Source organism: Syngnathus floridae, chromosome 9 (assembly GCF_059516105.1).
Source record: "Syngnathus floridae isolate MCC-2025c chromosome 9, RoL_Sflo_1.0, whole genome shotgun sequence".
NCBI classification, from domain to species: domain Eukaryota; kingdom Metazoa; phylum Chordata; class Actinopteri; order Syngnathiformes; family Syngnathidae; genus Syngnathus; species Syngnathus floridae.
The window spans coordinates 3,402,790-3,421,625 of record NC_142421.1 but is presented as its reverse complement, the minus strand read 5'-3'; the positions used below and the strand labels follow the sequence as shown (position 1 = coordinate 3,421,625).

Sequence of the window (18,836 nt, the reverse complement as noted above, 5' to 3'; positions counted from 1 at the left end):
ATATGCGGATTTTTTTATGTCGTACCACAACTGCCCTGCGGGAGGCAGCATGGTGCCGCAGTGCGTTCACGTTGCATAAAATGTCAGACGAAAAAGGTGGACAGGTGAAGAAAAGAAAAATGAAGGTCCTAATTGGGGAATATACGTCACACAGCCTATCTCTGGCCCCCCTTCGACAGTTTTACGACTGGAAGGTAAGTTAAAATGTTTGTCTGTCTAAAATGTACTGTTTTTGTTAGAAAAAGTACATTAATTGTATTTTTTGTACTGGCGTCTTAATTGGTGTATTTTCAGTCCGGACGCTAGGGGGCCCTAAAAATCAGGGTGAAATTCAACACAATTTCGTTTAAACGTTTAACGATTCTAGATTTTAAAAAGTAGTGTAAAAATTATTAAATAAGCGAAAAGGAGCAAGATGTACTAGAGAATACAGTCACTGTAGAAATTTAAATGTTTTTTAATTTAATGGGCAAAACAACTTCAAGTTGGTTTGGTTTGAATTTGTCAAAATGTTTATAAAATAGACGTTGAAACAACAAATATGAATTTCTTCCTTGACGCCTGTATATTGCAAAAACGCTTGGGCCTTGACTCAAGCCACCATTTTGTGGCTAATTGTTTCCTTTCAGTTGATGTTTGTGGCACACAAAGAGACCAAAAGTGTTTGAATTGCATTGACTTTATTGAGAAGATACTCAAGAGATCACACGTGTTGTTTTAACAGTCGTAGAGAAGGTTGATTCTCCTGATGTCCCATTGGGACATCTCAGACCTCTGGCCGATCTGGACCCTGGCGTCAGGGATGGGGATGATGGTGTCCCTCCCGTTGATGCTGAAGGCTGTTTTCCCATAGTGCATGACTGAGGTGTAGTCATACGGAGTGTTCAGGTTATTGGTGTCCTGCCTGATGAAATTGTAGGCCGTCTCTGGGTCGATGTTCTCCCAGTTGATCCTGACGTAGCCGTCACGGTCACTCCTGGTGTGCTCGTGCTGGAAGCCCAAAGCGTGGATGAGCTCGTGCAGGATGATGCCGTGGTAGAGGCAGCCAAAGCGGTTGATGGACAGCACCTGCTTGCCGCCCTGCCTTCCCAGTGACGAGAAGCAACCGCCTCTGCTCTCCACACTGATGTAGTCGAACTCGTCGGTCCTGGGCACGAAGCGGATACAGGTGGTGCCGTGGAAGGCCCTCATGGCCATCTCAATCTTCTGCTTCTCCCGTTCGGGGAAGTCTCGGCTCACCACGTAAGGGATCGACACATAGCCGTCGCTGTATTTGATCCACCGGCAGTTCCAGTACCAGCACTTTATGGCGTTCCTAGTTTTGGGAATCAGCATATCTCCTTCCAGGAGGATCTCATCAGTGGCGTTATTGGCGGTGAGGATTTTGTCGGAGATGTCAATCGGGACTTCCTCTTGCTCTTGCATGTTGTCATCCTGGTAAGCCTGAGAGGGCCTAAGCAAGAGGAGCATCAGCAGGCTAGCGAAGCGACACATCTTGAAGTTTCTATGGAGAGACTTTTTGTCTTCTTTGAGTCAGCTAGGTCTCTTTATACTCTGCTTGACAGGTGTGGCTCCACCAGGATTTTGGGTTGGGGTCTGACTTACTAAACCCGCTCAAGGGTGGACTCCACTGACGAGCCTTTTGGAGATGATGCTTTGTTATTCTTGTAAATATGCTTTACTGGGTTGGACAAGTTGAGTTGAGCTCTCCTTCTAAACCTTTACTCACGATTACTCTAAATACAGTATTTTTTTTAAAAGAAACTTCAAGTGTATAAATATAACTCTTTATTTCTTTGCAACAATGTCAGTCATAGAAACAGAAGAAAACACCTTAGGTGCTTTTAAGCGGTGATGTGACTTTCAAATTATGTTAAAGTGGCATATTTAAAAACTATAATGACAATTTGTGAGGGTCTAATTTTTTAAAAGATATTTGTCTGGGTTTTTTTTGTTCCTTCACCCCTTTCCCCCTTTGAAATGAATGGAAATGTCATTAAAGAGTTTCAGTCCTCCACTTCCTCAAAAAAAATTTTTAATAAGAAAAAAATGCAACAGCTTTCTACTTCCCCATAAATTATTTATTTAAACAAGACAAAAAATCAAGTCTACTATTTTATACAGATAGAAACATATAGTATTGACACAAATTAATTTAACCGTTATTGAATTCAATGTAAAAAATAAAAAAATCAGAATTGGACATCACACTCTGCAGTGTGAGACAAAATTTAAAACAAATAAAGCCACGTATCCATTTGCCTGAATGTTTATATTTATATCACACTTTGAATTCTTGGTTCGTTTGCCTTTATTTTTAGTGGAAGCTAAAACCATAAGGCCAAAACATTTGTGATAAAGAATCTGTTATTTTTTGTAGTTTTGTGTTAATTTATTGGTTGTTTGCTTAGAAATACAAAACAAAACAAATAATTGTTTATCTGAATCGTTCTTTTTTGTTATCTTAACTAATTTTGTCCCTCACTGCAAATCAGCAAATCTCTTCCAGGGACATGAAGTTGTTTTTTTTTGTTTTTCCACATATTTTCGTGGCACACAAAGAGACCAAAAGTGTTTGAATTGCATTGACTTTATTGAGAAGATACTCAAGAGATCACACGTGTTGTTTTAACAGTCGTAGAGAAGGTTGATTCTCTTGATGTCCCATTGGGACATCCCAGACCTCTGGCCGATCTGGACGTTGGCGTTGGGGATGGGGGTGATGGTGTCCTTCCCGTTAATGCTGAAGGCCGTTTTCCCGTAGTGCATTACGGAGGTGTAGTCGTACGGGGTGTTCAGGTTGTTGGTGTCCTGCCTGTTGAAGTTGTAGGCCTCCTCCGGGTCGATGTTCTCCCAGTTGATCTTGACGTGGTTGTCGCGGTCGCTCCTGGTCTGCTCGTGCTGGAAGCCCAAAGCGTGGTTGAGCTCATGCTGAATGATGCCGTGGTAGAGGCAGCCGCCGCGATTGATGGACACCTCCTGCTTGCCGCCAACCCTTCCCAGAGCCGAGAAGCAACCCTTTTTGTTCTCCACGCTGACGTAATCGGACTCGCCGGTCCAGGGCACGAAGCGGATGCAGGTGGTGCCGTCGAAGGATCTCATGGCCTTCTCGATCTTCATCTTCTCCCCGGCGGGGAAGTCTCGGCTCACCACGTAAGGGACCGACACAAGGCCGTTGGAAGCTTTCTTCCACAGGCAGCTCTGTTGAAAGCACTTCAGGGCGTTCCTAGTTTTAGAAACCAGCATATCTCCTTCTAGGAGGATCTCATCAGTGTCTTTATTGGCGGCGAGGATTTTGGCGGAGATGTCAACCAAGTCTTCCTCATCTTGGATGCCATCAAGCCGGTAAGCCTGAGAGAGTCCGAGCAGGAGGAGCATCAGCAGGCTGGCGACGTGACTCATCTTCACGATTCTATGGAGAGAAGATCGATGTCCTGTTTGGGTCATTCTGACTGATTTATACTTTGTGCTGCAGGTGTGGTTACGGGAGGATTTTGGGTTGAGGTCCTCATTGCTAAGCTTCTGTAAACCTCTCAAGGGTGGACTCCACTGACACTGATCAGTAAAAAAGTCAACATCCACCAAGTTGCTTCAAAAAAAAAAAGAGAAGTCCAAAAATAACGACAGAAATCGGGGATCATGCTGCAAGCTCACCTGAGACTAATCAGTGATTGAAGCTTTTATTGAAATAGCGCAATGTTAGTCAGCGATGATGTCATCCTAACCGTCAACACGGTCCGAGCCGCCGCCGCTGCTGCTACAATTCAGATTCGGCACAGCTAGACCTGGCAACCAAATGAGTTTTGAAAAAAGTAGAATGGAAAACAGATGGCTGTTTAGTTTGTATCGGTTTGCGTACATGAAAGTGAAACAAATCTCGAGCGCTCCTGAAAAAAAACATATCAATCGTTTAAAAATACAAACATTCATGAGTAAAATGTACAAGGTGAGGAAGGCAGATTTTGTTAAATATCAATGTCACTGCTGTTGACCCTTACAAAAGCTTCTTTTTTTTTTTTTTACAAATTTGAAAAATGTAAACATTTCTTTTTTTTTGGCAGATTGGTTGAAAAGTTCCACGTGAGCATGACTTTGTGCTGATACATACATGAGCGGACAAATGTAACGCGTGGCAAAAGTCATGTTCTAATGCACATTCTGGATTTGCGGATGATGATGATGATGATGCGTGGACGGCCTGATCATGCAGGAAGTCTGATTCTAGCTTGAGATGCATGCATTACGCCCAATCTTGATGCGACTAAAATATAATCTGCAGAGGAAAAAGTATTGGGACAACCTGGAAAAAGGGAAAATCTGAAAAAATGACATTTTGTGGATCCTAGCGAATTTCATGTTGACTAAATAATTTTTGATTCTTTAAATTTCTTAAATGAGCGTGATCAAGTTTTTCTTTCTTTTTAATGTTTATTTTATTTATTTATTTTCAAATGTATTTATTTTTGTGGATCCTAGAAATTTTCATGTCTAACTAAATCATTCTTGAGTCTCTGAATTTTTAAAGTGAGCGTGATCTAGTTTCTTTTTATTTATTTATTTTCAAATATATTTATTTATTTTTAAATTAATTCCTTTATTTTTTTCAACATGTCCCAATACTTTTGCCCACTTTGAAAGGAGAACACATTGTGTAATAATGCGCGCCTTTCTCAAGATAGCATCAGCCGTCATCTCGGCGTACCCGTTCAGTTGCTCAGGTCGATGACCAGATGCTCGTAAATCTGCGTTTTCCCTTTGAAACTGGAGGCTAGCAAGAACTGGCGGTTGTCGATGGACACGGGCGAGAAGGCCCTGGGCGCCTGGATGTTGAGCTCCTGGAAATGGACGAACTCGCCTTTCTTGGCATCCCAGCGGTACACCTGAGTGAAGGAGTAGTCGCTACCCAAGATGGCGTACAGCCAGCTGCCCACCGCTAACGGCTGGAACACCATGGAGCCGCGCGACGGCACCGTCTGCAGTTCCCTGAAGAGGGCGCCGTCCCAGCGCATCACCTTGGAATCGCCGATGAAGCGCGTCAGGCAGAGGAAGAGGTCCGATTTGACCTTGAAATGCTTGACGGCGTAGACGTCCTCCATCTCGGGGATGTCGGTACGCCGCTCGAAGAGCTTGGTGACTTTGTTCCACTGGTAGATGACGGGCCTCTGGGAGCTGCTGGACAGGATGAGGTGAGGCTTGGAGGAGATCTCCATGTACTCCACGTCGGTGTCGCGGTACCAGGGGTGCAGCGACTGGTGCGAGTAAAAGCCGTTGCCGTTCCACTTGTAAATGGTGGTGGAGCCGGCCTTGGAGCTGTCGGCGATGGCGAAGAAGGACTCGCCGTCGATGCGGAAAGTCTCCACGTCGTTGGGCTTGCGGATCTTGAGGATGTCGATGCCTTGGAGCTTGATGAACTTGTTGGCTGAGGTGTCGCGCTTGTAGATGTGCGAGCCGCCGAAGAGCTGAGCCACGATGATGAAGAGCTGGTTGTCGATCACCAGAGGTTTGCAGATCACCGTGGAAGTGCCTGGCGTGGAGACAATCGTTCATTTTTGCGTAATAAATTGGGGTTGTTTGCAGATGAAAACAAACTATTAAAATTTAGACAACAGTTTTTTTTACTCAATCTCAACCGCTGCTTTCTGGAGGAAAAAACATTTTGATTAAAGTGTAGCTAAATCTAGAACCAAATGTTCCTTCTTCCTGCACATTCGGAATTGATTTGTTTCTCCGTGATTGTGGTTCATGTAAATGACACAAGTGGCTTGAGTAAACAGGAATGACATCATCTCGGTACTATGCGTGTGTGTGGCAGTTTTATTAGATGACGTTACTCGTTTGAATGTGCAGTTAAGCAGAGCAGATCGAAACTTGGACTTCTTGTACTTCTTTTTATACTTACTGTCAATATCATCAAAATTCCTGAAGACCATCTCGACATGGTCCCACTCCAGGAAGCTACACTTGCCAATGAAGGGCTGAGCAAAAACCACATACTGGTCTTCGCCGAAGGTAAAGGCCTCCACGGATATGGATTCAAACTTGAGGGACTGGTATGAAGCAAATTCTGAGAGAGAGGGACAAGCAACCAACCAAAACAGACATTTAGCTAACAAGCAGCTAACCAACCAGCTATCAGCCATTTCAAAATGGCCGCCAAAGAGCACCTGTGGTGATGCAGTCGAAGGACTGCGGCATGAGGTCATTGATCCTCTTGTCCTGCAGTGCTGACGGGCCTTTGCAGTAGATTTGATCCACTGTGGCGTTTGTGCTGTAGATCCACTCCACCAACCACTTCAGCTTACAGTCGCACGTGAAGCGGTTCCCTCGTAGGTCTCTAGAAAACAATTTAAACATTTGAGATTGATAGAAAGACACTCATAGTATTTTTGACTTTGAAAGTGTTTGGCTTTAAAGGCGGGGCTTGGCGAGTGACGTGTTTGTGAGCGAATCAGAATGTAGCTAGCTGTTGTTAGCCAATCTGAGCGTAGAATTAGTCCGTGTGGGAAGACACTTCAAAACAGTTTGACCCTGAATTGTAGGAAGTTTATTTTTGTACCCGGAATTGCATTCACATTTCTACTGTGCTCATTAAAACCGAGAGAAGGACCGGAGGGAAGTCGCAGACACGTTCACAGTCTCATTAGTTCCAAATTCACCCCCTCGTGCAATTTTAATGGTGTGAAATGTGCCAGCTTGCCCCCACACTTTTAGAGCCTCGGACGGAGAGGCGTAACGATGCCGTCAACTAAATATAGAGGCCGCTTGACAAGAAACTCATTGTTCATGTTTGCATAGTTTGGCCCATTATGTAACTCATTATGCAATTCTTCACGCTCGTAAGTGTTCAGAAGTGATACTTACACTTTAGTCAAGGCTTCCAGGCCCTTGAACAAATCTTTGGGGAGGGTTTCAAGATTATTAAAAGCCAGACTCCTGTAGGAATAAAAAAAAAGTCATCACGGAGACCAAAAGCTCCTCCTCTTCTGCTCGTTTTATGGTAATGATTAACACGCAAGATTGCGCAATAGGAGGAGTAACACCTCAGCGCAGATGTTTTTCGTCAGTTTCTTTTAGTCAACTGCAGATTAGGTCGGCCTTTAGTCATGTCAAGTGAAACTGCAGAAAATGCACAAGCTTAACACACCGCCAGAGTTCTTGTCTATTTCTGGCGCACTGTTCATCTATCATAAATGGCAGAGCGGAAACGTATTTAAAGCACAATTAATTCCCCCTTCAAAATGCTCTGGATTATAATTTGTGGTGTCCTTATTTTTATTTTTAGATATGATACAGAAACCTCTCAGTATAGAATACTTACAGATGCACCAAGGTTTTCAATCCTCGGAAAGCGTACGGCGATATGGAATTGATCTGGTTGTTTTCAATGAACCTTTGATGAAAAGATAAACAGTGCTCAAGGAAGTCTCGAGAAAATGTGACAAGAACACATTTTTTAGAACTTTGGTTCTGCAGTTGATTCGTGTGTCCACCACTCACAGATATTCCAGATGAGGAAGGCCGAGGAAAGCGTCCTCATCTAGAGACTCCAGGTTATTGGCCGTGAAGAGGCTGCACAGAGATGTCAAATGTTACTCAGCATTCCTCTACCTTGAAAATATAAATCTAAAAAAGAAAATCATTAAATCATTCAAAAAACATTGTTAACTCCAAATAAAGTTTAGCCGTTCAAATGGTCTTAATTCTGATCATAATAAAGTTTAGGTTAATGGTGGCACATCGAATATATTCTTAAAATAACAATAAAAAGCTATCTTAATGCTAACGAATGAGAAAATGTCATATATGGCCTAATTATTACCCCGGACGAAGCGGTGACTCTTCATTTGTGTGTGTGCATTATACCGCCCTCTGGTGGCCAAAGCGAGTATACCAGAAGGAGCAACACAATCAATTGCAACATGAAATCATGATGCACAAACTGTTTAATTTGTGACATATTTAATAGTATTCCTTCTTAGAAGATATATTGAAATTGTTCTTTTTTTTTAAGCGAAAGCTAATATTTGACTTACGTAGGCTATTTAAATCTGGAAGGATGGTTTGAGATGAGTTTGTTTTCGTTTACAAACGTGGTCAAAGATGACTTTTTACTGACATCTTAAGGCATCACTGGATTTGGAAAGAACTCAGTGAGATCCCAACATGGCGTTAGTTTGCAGCAAAATAGAAAAAAGACTAAATACAGTACAGGGAGGGGAGAATTGCACGAGTTTGCTCACAGGAGGTGCAGGGCGGGCGTGTGGATGAAGCTCTCCCTGGGGATCTCTGTGAATTCCGACTTGACGAAAGACCTGAGCAAGGGAATCGAACAAAAACACTGCAATGAAGAGGAGGAGGAGGAGGAAGGAGGATTTGGAAGAAGCTGCCTTACAGAGAGATAACATCAGGCGGGAAGGCTCTGGGGATGAGGCCGGCGCTCTCGCACAGCGCGTTGTCTTTGGTGCATGTGCAGGACGCGGGGCACCGCGGTTGCCGGGCCCTCCTGCAGTCCACCGGCGGCGGCCCCGCGCACGCCAGCACGAGCGCGAGCGCGACGAGCCACGGGGATGCTCGGCGCGGTGTGGGAGCCATCCTCCTCCCGGTGCGTCCTCCGCGCATCAACCGCTCTCCTCCTCCTCCGCCGCCGCTTGTTTATCCGCGCGGCGAGCCTCTTCTCCGTGGTGAGGATCACGCAGCAGAAAAAAGAAATGTCAAATAATTCGACTCACTCACTCAACAAGAGGGAGCGCAAGTGTGCACGGGCGCAGGTGGGGGAAGCCCAGCGGGAGCAGACGGAGCTCGCATCACCATCCGAGTAAAAACCACGCCTTATGGTTTGGGGGGGGGCAGGGGGAGCGCAAGAGGAGGAGAAAGAGGAAAAAGGAGAGGAGGAGGTGTGAGCTCTGTGGTGAATCAGCTGGAGAAAATGCATGTCATTTCCACTGGTGGGTGGGTGGATCAATCCGAATAGTCAGTCTCATCGTTGATATTCTTTGATATCAAAATGCTTGTCATTCCACGAGTGGGGGGGATTGATCATTGTTTGGTGTGAAAATGCATGTCACCGGTTTCGCAAATATGTTTTCTGCTTGAGTTTCCATGGATTGTTTCCATGGCGACTAATGGACTTGAGACGTGACTGTTCCTTGTGTTATGGGGTGTGGGGAGTGCCCCCTGTCATAGTGACAGCTGGTGTGCCTGCATGTAATAACCGCCCCCTTACCCTCCGCTCGTTACAATATTTACAATAATTGCAATACAATCCTAAGAAAAACAAAACAAAAATAACCCAGTGTTTCCGGACTGCCAGCCTAAATAAAGATGTCTCTCAAACACAAGTCTCCTCCAATAAGATTACAACATTTCATATCCGGTATCTGTTTATCACGATAATGCAATTTTAGCCACAGGCAGTCAGGGATTTCTTTTTTACGAGCACTTAGGGGATGCTTTAGGAGCGGGGACGAGACCAATCATGTTATGAGCATGCGTGTAGAGGAGAGAGGGAGAGAAAGCTAATTCCCAGAAGGAGACAAATGGCATTTTTTATGAGCTCCTCGGAGAACACTGGACATGATTGTGGTGTGATGAGAAAATCGCTCAGGACAACACTGGGCTGATTTTCAAAAATAGACTTTATTTACATGTCATGCTCGACACATGCTAATGTCCATTAAATAATATTGCTATTTTAACAAAGGATCATTTGTCTTGTGGTGCTCTTGGCCTTGCTGGTTGAATTATTTTTAATTTATGTAGAAAGGAGGGGCGGGGCTGCGTTCCAGGGGTGTATTAGTGAAAATGTAACTTTTTCGTGTGCATATGCTTAAAAAATCCACACAGCAATTTTAGCAGATGACACAAGTCTTTGCCTTGCCGACCGCCTCACTGTGCTCTCCACCTTCCAGTCTTTTCTTCTCCTCTTCAATGGCCTTCATTTTGGCCTCGTGGACGTCGGCGAGTGCTTTCCACTCCCCCCGGTTGTTGTTCAGACCAGTGAACATGGGAGTGATCTCTGAGTGGAAGCGTGCAAACTCCTGCAAACATGGTCGGAAGGATGAAGTGACAGCAGGCCTTCGTTAGGAACTGGATTAGAAAGTTTTCCCCCAAAAAATGTTTCTTTTACCTTATACACAAAAGAGCAGACAAAATCAATGAAGCCGCATTGCATCTTGGGTAGCTCGTCAGCATGATTTCTGTCCATCATTGGCTAAAGAAGACACAAGTTGGTTATGAGAGAGGGAAGGCTACGCCGTTGAGGGTGTGTTCACAGCTGACTTTTTGAAATAGCCAATCACAGCTGCTCTTCTCATTTCCTTCTGACAGCAAGTTCTTACAATAGGCTGCTGCTCAAGGACGGTCCTCTCCAAGTCTCCCTGCTCCCAGAATTCTGCTGCCACCATCAAAGCTACCTGAAGAAGATGGATTTGTCAAATCTGGAGTCTGCTGAGAAAAGATCACAATTCCAGAGCAGAAGAAAACTCACCTTACTCTGAACCTCCCACGGTTTTGTAATGGCTGACAGATCACATGCCGTCATCATCATTGCCCTGCAGGGAAAAAAAAAATCTCTTATTTGCCATATAAGAAAAAAAAGGGACCAAAACCTTTTGGGGATTCATTTTGAGTTTACATGATGATCTCCTTCCTGGTGGGGTTGTTGGAGATGTAGTCGACTTTTGTTTTCTCTTCTGGAATCGTCTCCATCACATCCACGATTTTCTGGAACATTGTTCTCTTCCTGGTGGTGAAGAAAATCAGTTGTAAATTTCCAGAAACACAAAAAAACAAAATGGCGCCGCTGACTTACTTGAAATAAAGGGCGAGGTCAGTAGCGATGATGCAGACTTCAAATAAATGCTGCACAGTCTCAAACTGGCGCTTTTGCAGGTTTTGGAAGATATTTAAGTTCTGGAATGGAGATGTGATTAGATTCGCTGTTGGATTTGTTGCTCAAAAAAGAATCTTGTGAGGGCCTACCTCATCCGCCATGAGCGTTTTGCTGTACTCCAAGTGATGTCGCTCCATTATCGAGCTGCTGTGAAGTCTGGCCAGCGGTGATGCGCTCCTACAAGAGTCCATCACAACCATAAAAAACATATATTTTTTTTAATGACCTGTGGGAACCCGGATTTATCGCCTTACTTTGTCTGGTAGAGGTTATTGGTCCCCCTGTGGTCAATGTCGTGGCAGAATCCAGAAGCCACCATGGCAAAGGCGTCAAGATCCGAATAGTACTTCTTCAGCTTGCCCGTCTTGTTTTGGAAGAAAGCGAGGTGTTGTTGTAAGAAAAGCCACAAAGCAAACAGGGAAGGGTTGACCCATTCTTCTGACTCACAAGCAGGAGGGTGAACATGGTTTGCCCCACGTTGAAGCCGTGCCGCCAGTTGTGGTAGGTGATGTCACGGTAACCTTTGCGAACGGTGTACATCCAGCGCGTTAGGACCTGCGGAAAAAAATAAAAGCACTCAATTTCTCTTATCGCAAATTTTTAAATAATAGTTCTAGCAAGGTTTATAATGAATTAACCTTGATGCTAAATTTTGTTAGCCTGTCTATAGCGTTTCACATTATTTGTTAGCATAAAGCTAGCGACATCGCGGTTTTCCTGATGATATTACAGAATGTTTACTTCTCATTTGTTTTATAAGTCGTTTTTTAGAACTTCAACTGGAAGTGAAAAATAGGCTCTTACCTCCGCCGGGACTTTAAACTTTTCAACCACGCCCAGCTCGAAGAAACAGCGGATGCCGCACTTGATGAGGTCGAACTCGGACAGCGGGAAGTCACTGAAGCTGAACTCGATCAGATCCACCGTCTTGGATTCGGGAATGTTGGCTCTCTGGATGTGTGCGGCGAATTTTAGCATCATCAACAAAACATAGTGCTCCTAAAATAATTGACGTGTTTGGGTGCCTACCAGTAGTTTGTACATCTCCTTCTGGTCACAGTCCTCAGGCGTAGAACCAAACTTTTCTTGAGTGCTCTAAAGATTTTGAGAACTTTTTACCTTCTGACGTCAGCCATTAAGTTTGGAGTCTTACCAAAATGGTCTGCACGTCATTTGGAGTTGCCTTGGTTTGGTACATGAGCATTTCCTGCGCCACGTCTTTACCCCACTCGGTCCTGTTAAGTTTCTCGTACGTGTCGCTATTCAGAGTGGACCAGCCCAGGAACTGGGTCAGGGCCTTTAGACACACATTTAAATAAAATAAGACTGCATTCTTTTTAAGCCATCTCACCGTTCGGACATACTTCAGTGATTTGTTCGTCGTTTTCGTCAAAGGGTTTGCCGTCGCTCCTATTGAAGAAGGTGGCGACGCCGACGATTTCTTCCTTTTTGTTGACGATAGGGAGGGAGAGGACGTTCTTGATCGTCCAGCCGCTCTCATCAACTGCGCCTTTCTGTAAGTTGAAATACGCAGGCATGACACGCACTAGATTTGTTGAGAGCACAGATGAGTCGATTCTTTGAGTCAGGAAATAGTTTCAAGTCTCACCTGAAATGAAAAATACTCATCCGCCCCAGCATTCATCATGTTGCAAATCTAGAAGTAGGGAAAAGAATAGACGTTTATAAAAGAGTAGATAAAGAAAGATCTTTCAGAAATTTCTGTTCCAAAACAGGGATCTTACAAATCCATTCTCGGCCACGTAGCTTGGCAGTCCGCTGACCAGAGCCCAGTGATCCACAGGGGGGCCGCTAGCATGTCACACGGGAATTAGTTAGCATTTCACGTGATTGATTATAATATGGAAGAAAAGTTCACATTTCAGTCGAGCTGTTCAAAATGTTAAACTTGTACATTTTACAGATCCAATAAACACATCAATGTTTTTCCTAATTTGTAAAGTCATTTAATGTTAAATTTTTTGTAAATGTCAAATTTGAGATTTTCGTTAGCTGTAAGCTATAATCAAATTTAAAAAATAATAAATAAAATTGTGAAATATTTCCATCAACAGTTTTATGTCCCTAAAGACCTTAGCACGCCTTACAAGAGCTCAGGTTTTTATTTTTTTGCTTCAGTGTACTTACGGTATAACTTTAATTTCCTCTTTGTCTTCCAGCAGATAGTCAATGATCTTGTAGAAGTTAATTTCCTAAATGGATGGCAACACATTTATTATTTTTTTTTAGTCTATATTAAATCCAACAACAAAAAAAACTTTCTTCAATAAATAAGCTTTTACAACGAGCCCTTTCTATTTTGATAAATAAACATACTCTGCCATCAGGTGTCTTGGGACCCTTGTAGGGCTCCTCTTCTCCGAGTTTGATGCCCCACTCATCAAAAAATTCCTAAAAAAACACAGCTTCATAATGAAAATTAAGTAAAAAATATCAATTTTCAAGTATCCATTATCTGGCTCACTTTGTCTTTGGTCATGTCCAGAAGCCCCACCGAGTACCTCTCGCACTTGATGTAAGTCCTGACCGTGTACAAGGCTTTGTGAAACTGCCTCTCGATGTCCGTCAGTTCCTCAAAAACTTTACTGGCCGACCACAGAAGCACCTGAGGGGAGTGCGTGTGTCTTTAACTTTTTTAATGTGTGCATTGTTCATTGGTTGTGAGGCATTTGTGTACCTGGCTTCTTCTGGACTCCACATCCCACATGTTGGCAGTGTGCGCTTGGAGGGCAACCACAGATGCAAAGTTGACATATTTATTGAAGAGCTGTTTTCAAATAAAAAGATTAATTCCCAATATGGAAAATAATCACCCCAATTAGCAAAAGTGCAAAAAAACAAAACTAAAAAACAACAACAACAGATAGATGGATGTTTATCCTTTTCATAAAGACCTCCAAGAGGTCACAGAGAGAAAAATAAAGTCTGAGCTCTTCCACACTAAGTGGATTCTGAAACAGACGATGGCTTTAAAATATACAGGTCAGTGACCTTTTCGTTATCTGCAAAGCGAGATTAGTATGCTGTATTTACGCTAATACTAATGCTAACACGTGAGACATTTCATTAGGTACACCTGTGGTTGGCTCCCACCCCCTCTCCCTTACTCTATCGGGTATGAAGCCTGCCTCCTGCTGGTGGGTTGTAATAACTGCCCCCTCAATGTCCAGTGAGAGCAAAATACCTCCTGGTCACTCTTGGAGAAGGCGTCAGCCCCTTGCTTGTTGAGCGCCATGATAACGCCGATGGGATCCTTTTCGCTCAAGATGGGAGCGGTCATCATGCATTTGGTGGTGTATTTAGTCTGCTTGTCCACAAAGTCGCTGAAATGAGAGTCCTAGAAGTACACAAGAAAAAAAAAATTAAAACACTGATTTGGTAATAAACTGAGACGGGCTCACCTTCTTCACGTCGGCGATATTTTGAGGCTTCTTGGAGTGCGCCGTCCACCCGACGATTCCCATGTCCGTGGGGAAAACGATTTCCACGTTGGGGTTGACCAGGTTCTTCTCAAATGCGGAATTGTGGGTGACGTCAAAGAGGATCGTCGTCAGCTCGGGCGTTCCGTTGCGCGCCCGGTAGCTGAAGTAGCTGCAACGGTCCGCCTGGACCAGCAGCGCGATCCTCTGGAGAACTTTGTGCAAGGCCTTTTCCATCGGTATGTTACCTTGCATCTCCTTGACCAGCTCGAAGACAAACTGAGCCTCCTGGATGGTGGTGGCGTCATTGTATGAGGACGGGTCTTGGACTTGCACCTTGTTGTCGAAGGCAGTGGCGATAACATCTGCCCTGACTTTTTTGTCATAGTACTCCTTGGAAAACTGAGGGTTGTTGTCCAGGAATTTCTCCACGGTGTCTTTGTCTCCCATTTTTTTTTTTCACTCCTCGAGTGAGAATCCAAAGATGCTCCTTCAAGTGCAGTCACTGTGACGACCCGAAGCCCCTACTAAGTTCCCGCTTTCGCCCCCACCCCGGGGAACAGACGGCATCCAGTGGCTTACTAAGGGGATCCTGGTGACTGCTGACGCAAGCGTCATAAAGCCCATGAGCTTTCTTAACGTGCAAAGCCAGCCACTTGACCTTTGACCCATCATGGATAATTGCAGAGTTATGGCATCAACAAAATAACATCCGGGTATCCTTACCGTCCGTAGCCGGATGTGCATTTGCTGTCGAAGAATTAGCGGGGACTTAATCCACCTCTTAATTCCAGCGGTGTTTTGCTGGTCTAAATTCTTACAATAGCTATTATTTGAATGTTTGTTTTGAACCTGTAGTAAATTGAGAGTCAGAGTGTGAGGTAGAGTTGACTGGATTAGCGAGGATTTCTCAAAGGGAGTGAGTTTGATTACTAGTGTCAGCGGGTATTTTCTAAACGTAGCCTCGTGTTGAACAAACTCTTTTACGCAAGGTTTAATTAATTTATAAATCGTTGATGTTGAATGGGAAGTTTATTGTTCATTCTTTTTGGTGCAACGGTGATAACACATGATGCATCACTGCCTGCCCAGTTATTTCCCAAGCAATAATCTGTGACTTTAAATAGTTTAGAAAAGGGATTAACAAAGAAAAGCTCTTTTGAGCTATTCATCTTATCTAATCAGTGTGAGGAATAGCAGAGGGGCTAGAACCAACAGTGTCACATAAATCCATTTTTTTAATGATTTAAATTCATCAAAACGTACATGAGAACACGAGAAGATCTTGAATACATATTTTAACGCGAACAACTCCTAACGTGAACAATTAGAGACCTCACGGTGTTTTTCGGTTTAGTTTAGTTCAGACAGACTTCCAGGTGGTCCATCATCTGCCGGTACTTACTGACAGGACACTGGATCCCACAGACGGGGCACTCCAGGGAGCTCTTATCTGAGCTGCTGTCATTGGGTGACGACGACCCGCAGGGTCTCATTTCTTCATAGATGGGCTCGTCGTCCTCCTCCTTGTAGTCTTTCTCCTGTTGCTTTCTCTGTTCAAAGAGATCAGATATATCAAATACAAGCCAGAAGCTTTCGGTTCCATCCCTGATTCCATTTTGTCTTTTGTTTGCTGATTAAACTCAGGTTGCGTGCAAGTCGAATCGGTTCTCTCCATTGAGATTAATTGAAATGCCATTAATTCGTTCCAGCATGTATATAGTATTTGTGTCAAACCATTGTCACAAACCTTTTCATAGTATGCCAGTTGGTCGTCGCGTCTTCGCAGCATATTGAGAAGTTTGATCAGCTGTGTCTTCAAATATGAACAGTTCTCCATCTCGTCCTCAAGCTCCAGGGAGGAAGTATGGACCTAAAAGCAATACACAAAAGTGGGCAAAGTTCTTGGTTTACTTTCATACTTAGCTTGAAGCAAATAGGAGTGACATTACGCAGCTCCTGGTTTCCAAATACCAAGTAAAGGGATTTTTCAAAATCAGATTGTGTTAATAAATGTCATGTAAGGTGTCATACCTGTCGCTCCAGGTCAGCGATCTTGTCCTGGCTAGCATTGTGACACTTTACCAAGGACATCTGAACGACAGAAGACTGAGACAACAATCAATTTAAGCGACTCGGGCATAAATAGCTCTGGTCGAGGTTCTAGTGTACCCGCTCTTCCAATTTGGCGGTGCGATCCTTCTCCTCATCCAGTCTCCACTGAAGCGCTCTCACCTCATCCATCACCAGCTCTTTCTCCTCAGAAGAGCGCTCGAGTTGCTGCTTGAGCTCACTTGCCTCCAGCTCTTTTTTCTCATACCTTTGCAATCACAGAGGCGCATCTCAGTGAACCTGAATATGCTGGAAAACTAATTTTAATTCAGTAGTTTAATCTGAAAAGTAGGACTGAGGGAGGAGGAAAGGATGTCAGTAAAAAAAAAAAAGGAGGGATAAAATAAGATTTTAATCTATTAGTTTCAGTGCGATTGACTAATGTGAAAAAAAATCCACTTTGTATTCTAAATTATTAATTAGTTTCATTAATTTAACCTATTTTTAGCATCTGCCAGGTTTTGAAGGGTGACGTCGAGCTGCCGCTTCAGTATCGCCAGGTTGTCTCGACCAATCGCCAGAAGGCTTTCAAAGTGCTGCTTCATCTGGCTTATTCTCTCGTCTGCTGGAAGCAGGGACACAAACGTCTTAACAAATCTCGTTGTTGTTGTTGTGCCTTTGGTAACACGCCGCCTTGTGTCTTACCCTCTGAATGCTCCTTATTGTGCTGCGTGAACTGGGCCCGGACGGCCTGGTCCAGCTGGCTGTCCAGCCATAGCATTCTGTCCAAGACTGTCCTCACGTAGGCCTCTCTCTGCTGGTTGTAAGCCAGCCACTGCTGGTTGGCGGCCAAGGCCTTGGTTGGAGAAGCACATAATAGAAAGGCAGTGAGGCAGACGAGGAAATAATAAGCCCCCCAAGGAACAAAGAATCAGCAACGAGTGTGCATATGTGCACTTGGCTACAGTGCCACCTTGGGCAATTATATTAAGATGACAAAATGTTTATCATTATTAGGTTTCCTTCACGGGATTTAGAGCAAAATGTTACCGACATCTTTGAGGCGCTTTTGGAGCTCTGCAACATCACTGGAGAACTGCTCATTTGAAGCGTTGTCCTAAAACAGAAATTAAGACATTTATTGAAAAAAAAAAAAAAAAAGATTGAACCATTCAGCATACATTTTTCCCCTTTCACTCATATTGAATAGATTTTAAACGAATCTTTATTATTTGGTAGTATGCGTAAGCACAATTGATATTCAAACTGTGCATGAAGTTACAGTGTATTTCCAAAATATTAAGTATACTTTGTAAGATTAAAACGGACAGTTTTATCAGCCATTTTAGCACTTAATGGTTTTCCTACCCCAATCATGTTCCTCTATAATGTCTTTTTGCTGCCATCTAGTGGCGTAAACCGGCAGAACAGTAAAACAGGTCAGATTCAGAAATAAATAGAGCTCGTCAGACAATCAACCATCCAAATTCACAGCGACGGGGAATACAGATTTGTCAACTAATTAACCTTAATGTGGATATTTTTGTAATATGGAAGCAATGACCACCATTACAGGAGGACAGTCTCACAGCTATTAGCTGTTTGTTACATGAAAATGAGTCGACATACTTGGCTGGATAGTTAATCAATTCAAACGCAAGAATGCATCATTACACGGGGCCTCTTGAGTGTTTTGTTCGATGTAGGCCAATGATCACGTCATGTGCCTTTGTAGGTCAAACTGATTTGACACAAGTGCTTATCTGAAACAATTGACAACTCAATGTCTGTCACGCCGATGAACTCTGCTAATCATTTTTTTCCCATTGAATTTATTTGTCAGGTTGATTTCTATTGACTATACCTGTTTAGAAGACACGGGGTCCATTTCTTCCAGAATCCTGCAAAATGAATTTGGATTTTTTAAAAGTAATTGCCTTAGTTTTATCATTAGGCGGAAATTAAAGATGAAAAGTAGTTTTAATTACAATTAGCATAAGCACACCATTTTAGCACACTTCCAATGTACAACCGACGTTATAACTATAGTTAATGCTTTTTGAATAATTTACAAGAGTACATCAAAGAATAATCGGAAAATTGAATGTTAATACGACTTTGCTGCGTGAAAAAAAATCGTAGTTAGCATAAACGAAAACTTGTGTTCGTTCAAAAAAAGCGCACGTGGTTATATGCATGCATTGCTCCCGTAATACAACAAAAAATGAAGTTACCTGTTACAAGATACGATGTATTTAATATTTTGAGGAGCTACGGTCTGTTTTAGAGAGATAATTTTCAATAAAAGTAATGTTCGCTCCCAAAGCTGGATGGTTTGGAAGACAAAGACGCCTTCGGGGAACATCGGAAATATTAGCTTAATACGGGGTCTCATTTTCATCCTCGAATTTTAAAACTTCATGTATTCAGTAAGTTCATTCACGAATATGAAA

The 18,836-nt window shown here is 43.3% G+C and overlaps 5 protein-coding genes across 6 annotated transcripts; all 5 read right to left on the bottom strand.

Annotated features, from left to right (window-relative positions):
- Window positions 1-693: 693 nt before the first annotated feature.
- Window positions 694-1,504, bottom strand: LOC148392946 (high choriolytic enzyme 1-like). Its single transcript, XM_088384516.1, has one exon. The coding sequence runs from the start codon at window positions 1,492-1,494 to the stop codon at window positions 718-720; it is 777 nt and encodes a 258-aa protein (XP_088240642.1). The 5' UTR covers window positions 1,495-1,504; the 3' UTR covers window positions 694-717.
- Window positions 1,505-2,628: 1,124 nt separating this feature from the next.
- LOC148392945 (high choriolytic enzyme 1-like) lies at window positions 2,629-3,500 on the bottom strand. The gene has a single exon (XM_088384234.1). It carries the CDS (start codon window positions 3,445-3,447, stop codon window positions 2,629-2,631), a length of 819 nt encoding a protein of 272 aa, XP_088240360.1. The 5' UTR covers window positions 3,448-3,500.
- A 164-nt stretch (window positions 3,501-3,664) lies between these two features.
- LOC148392944 (leucine-rich glioma-inactivated protein 1-like) lies at window positions 3,665-8,833 on the bottom strand. The gene is made up of 8 exons (XM_088384231.1): window positions 8,393-8,833; window positions 8,241-8,312; window positions 7,498-7,569; window positions 7,319-7,390; window positions 6,862-6,933; window positions 6,165-6,334; window positions 5,900-6,064; window positions 3,665-5,524 (listed from the first exon to the last, which is right to left on the bottom strand). Exons 1-8 carry the CDS (start codon window positions 8,617-8,619, stop codon window positions 4,707-4,709), a joined length of 1,668 nt encoding a protein of 555 aa, XP_088240357.1. The 5' UTR covers window positions 8,620-8,833; the 3' UTR covers window positions 3,665-4,706.
- Window positions 8,834-9,691: 858 nt separating this feature from the next.
- LOC148392943 (cone cGMP-specific 3',5'-cyclic phosphodiesterase subunit alpha'-like) lies at window positions 9,692-15,040 on the bottom strand. Its single transcript, XM_088384226.1, has 21 exons — window positions 14,314-15,040; window positions 14,097-14,249; window positions 13,590-13,679; window positions 13,377-13,517; window positions 13,229-13,303; window positions 13,040-13,104; window positions 12,637-12,703; window positions 12,501-12,548; window positions 12,256-12,405; window positions 12,045-12,188; window positions 11,921-11,986; window positions 11,696-11,842; window positions 11,339-11,446; window positions 11,146-11,255; window positions 10,981-11,068; window positions 10,811-10,911; window positions 10,634-10,741; window positions 10,487-10,550; window positions 10,338-10,412; window positions 10,127-10,210; window positions 9,692-10,037 (listed from the first exon to the last, which is right to left on the bottom strand). Exons 1-21 carry the CDS (start codon window positions 14,779-14,781, stop codon window positions 9,849-9,851), a joined length of 2,541 nt encoding a protein of 846 aa, XP_088240352.1. The 5' UTR covers window positions 14,782-15,040; the 3' UTR covers window positions 9,692-9,848.
- A 509-nt stretch (window positions 15,041-15,549) lies between these two features.
- On the bottom strand, window positions 15,550-18,784 carry LOC148392942 (centrosomal protein of 55 kDa-like). Of its 2 annotated transcripts, none has more exons than XM_088384232.1 (9): window positions 18,618-18,784; window positions 18,248-18,284; window positions 17,438-17,500; window positions 17,089-17,239; window positions 16,882-17,008; window positions 16,504-16,651; window positions 16,366-16,440; window positions 16,082-16,204; window positions 15,550-15,884 (listed from the first exon to the last, which is right to left on the bottom strand). In XM_088384232.1, the coding sequence occupies exons 1-9, from the start codon at window positions 18,782-18,784 to the stop codon at window positions 15,690-15,692; spliced, it is 1,086 nt and encodes a 361-aa protein (XP_088240358.1). In that variant the 3' UTR covers window positions 15,550-15,689. The 2 variants fall into 2 exon arrangements, with proteins under 2 accessions (XP_088240358.1, XP_088240359.1); XM_088384233.1 differs by having other exon boundaries at window positions 16,882-17,005; window positions 18,618-18,735.
- Window positions 18,785-18,836: the final 52 nt, after the last annotated feature.